Genomic DNA, 3,149 nt, shown 5'->3' with positions numbered 1-3,149 from the left:
GGATCCCTTCAACATTTTTAAATAACTAGGTTGACGGTCCAATACACTCAAGAACCAAAGACACACACATACGATATGCATATTATATTTATTGTCCCATTTCATGTTTTGTAATGGCTTGTGGCAATATTATGAATGTGTCATTATGCTGCTGTCAAATCCTAGTCTCAGTACGATACCAGTCACCTCTGTGGAAACATTGGTACAACTGCCTTTTTTCATTTATTGAAGTGTATGTCTTTTAAAAATTGATCTTGAGTCTCTTCAATAAAGCTGACGAATATCTTCTCCACAAGAATTGTCTTAAAGTATTTTTCATGAACCTTAAATTCAGACGACTCTTGCTAATGATTGCTAATTCTTTGAAGTAATACATTTGTTTTTGTAATGAATGTAACCCTGAAGGCATGAACACCCTGATCGGGTACGACCTGGTGCCCGAGGCTAAGATCGTGGACTCGGCGCTCAGAGCGTGCCGGAGACTGAACGACATGGCCAGCGCCATCCGTATCCTGGAGGCCGCTAAGGTGAGATCACTCATCGAATTGTGGAAGAAATGAGGCCCTATGTCTCTTCCTAACCACTCTTACTTAATGTCCATGAGAATGTTCAAGATTCAAGGCTTTTATTGTCATGTGTACATAGCTACAGTTTAGATATGTCAATGGAAATCTGAGGCTCCTCCAACAGTGAAACACAGTAAAACAGATAAAATAGTGCAAGGCAAGTTTATTTATATAGCACCATTCAACACAAGGGAATACAAAGTGCTTTACAAACATGAAAGACATTAAGAGCATTAAACACATTAGAAACATTAAAAATATATTAAAACATGAATAACACAGGTACATGAATAAAAGGTAAGATGTGAATAGTTCAATTAAAAGCAGCGGCAAAAGAAAAGTCTTCAGCCTGGATTCAAAAGTAGTAAAGAGTGCAAGTAAATACAAATACAATAGAATATAATAGAACTAGTGCAAGAATAGTCTATAAGATGCAAACAGATGAATGTTCTGGATGTTCTTTCCAAAGCTCAGGTGTTCAACAGTCTGATGGCCTGTGGGATGAAACTGTTCTGGTATAATAACATAATGATCTGGGATTAAAGGAAGTAGTGAAGGAGAATTCATCAGGACACTGGGAGACGTTATGATGAGACGGAGGGTGTTTTGGATGTGCCTCTGTTGTGGGAAAACTACAAAGCGACTAAAAGCACATCTAGATACTTGAGTCCGTGCATAGCATGTTGTTTCTTGAGGGTTTCATAAATGTGTAAAGCTAATTGGTTGCATGAAAGCCATTTAGTATCATTGTATATAACGGCTTTGAATAATAATACTCTATGGAATATATATACATAAACACTTATCTTTTGTAAAGGATGGTCCAGTGTTTCCTTAAGGAGGCAACAAGGGAAGCAAGGTGCCCACTGAGAGACTTCTAGGTCAATTCACTCTGTTAGGAACATTTCTGAGTAAAAGATGAATAAAATAGTGCGAGAGAATGATTTGAAATGTGCAAGTAAATACAAATAGAATAGAAATAGTGCAAGAAGAGTCTATATACAAGTACATGGAATCTGATATATTAGATAAATAATTAGCAAGATGCAAACAGGTGAATGTTTATGGATGTTCTTTAAAAAGTGCAGGTGTTTAATAATCTCATGGTGCAATATAATGGATTGAAGTAGAGAACAATATTATCACCGTAGTATTCCCATGTGTTGTGTATGGAAAGACTTGTTGTTTATTTGATTACTAGATGCTAATTGTTGTTTAAACCAATCCTAAAGGAGGGCTTCAGTCCATATGTATTGCTGATCGCTGTAAGTAGTGTACGCTGTGTTCTCCATAACAACATCCTCTTCATTTGTTATTTCCTCTGTGTCTTTCAGGACAAAGCCGGCCCCCACAAAGAGATCGACCCGTACCTGATCCAGGAGCTGTAGCCCACGCTGTCAGAGCTCGGCATCTCCACTCCAGAACAGCTCGGCATGGACAAGTTATAGACCCAGGTGACGATGCTCTCATTACAACATGTGTTTTTAGCACATCTCTGCACACGTGTCTCAGGGACAGTTTCACCCCAGAAATGACTCTACATCAGGGGTCTCCAAACCTCAGCAGATAAAGAAAGTATAATGGAATACGGCCCACAAATGAAACTTGTGCTCGTCTTATATTGTACTTCTTAAATACATATGTACAAATATTACACACAGTAGTATTCATGTGTTAATGAGACCACTTTTCTAATAAAGCTGGAAACATTTTCTAACAAATCTTAGTTGATAAGAAAAAGCCCAATGACTTATTTCCATAACAAGCTTGAAACACACCGTTCCTATTCCTCCTTATTTTAATCAATCTGAAGCTTCTGTTTTAAGGGATGAGCTGCCAACACTCACGAGCATCATTTACCTACATTTGATTGGTTTTGCTAACTTATAAATGAACTTATGAGGCAATGAACCTCTACTGAGGGGCCCAGCCCTTCGTATATTTTTCTGTATGTGGCCCTCAGTGAAAAAAGTTTGGCCACCCCCTGCTCTATTTACTAATTACTCTTCTTTGTAACTCACTTTTTAAATCGGTTTCAATCAATGTGTTGGAGTCAGTTCTATCTCACACAGGCTCCGCCCTCTACTGGACTCTATGCGTACTACTCTTCATCAATGACACGCGAGTGTTCTCACACTGAATTTACATAAATGTAGCTGGCCAATCAGGGCGAGCCTACCCAAATGCGCGCGCAGGCCTCACAGTATATAAGGCAGCTACACCTCCGACTGTCATCCTTTTCTCTTCAGAGACACACCTGACCAGAGAAACATGTAGAAGTATCTTACCTCTCCAAGAGCAAGCAAATGGAGTCGCGGCCCACACTCCACAGTGACTCGTTTGCGGAGTTTCACGGTGAAATTGACATCGTAATTTCGACGGTTTTGGGCGCGAGTTTAAGGATACGATGATACGCCTCACTTTTATTTAAAAAGGAGAGTATCGAAAACCGGATCTGATTTATATGTATACCGTACTAGCCGCCAGTAACCGGTATTTCGGTAATTAGGTTATTTTGTATTTAAATGTATATTTTGTACCTCTTTTTGCAACTTATGGTCTGAAGTTGTTTATGTTTGCACC

General features: G+C 39.0%; 1 protein-coding gene across 1 annotated transcript; it reads left to right on the top strand.

Moving 5' to 3' along the window:
* The first annotated feature begins 303 nt into the window (after positions 1–303).
* LOC117496659 (cytochrome c oxidase subunit 5A, mitochondrial-like) lies at positions 304–2,014 on the top strand. Its single transcript, XM_034148376.1, is given in 2 exon segments — positions 304–527; positions 1,901–2,014. Coding segments are annotated over 2 exon segments (234 nt in total). The 5' UTR covers positions 304–407.
* The last annotated feature ends 1,135 nt before the right edge of the window (positions 2,015–3,149 follow it).

The sequence above is a fragment of the Trematomus bernacchii genome, unplaced genomic scaffold, assembly GCF_902827165.1.
Source record: "Trematomus bernacchii unplaced genomic scaffold, fTreBer1.1, whole genome shotgun sequence".
Classification (NCBI taxonomy): domain Eukaryota; kingdom Metazoa; phylum Chordata; class Actinopteri; order Perciformes; family Nototheniidae; genus Trematomus; species Trematomus bernacchii.
Note: the sequence above shows the minus strand (reverse complement) of the source record. Positions and strands in the feature narration are given on the sequence as shown.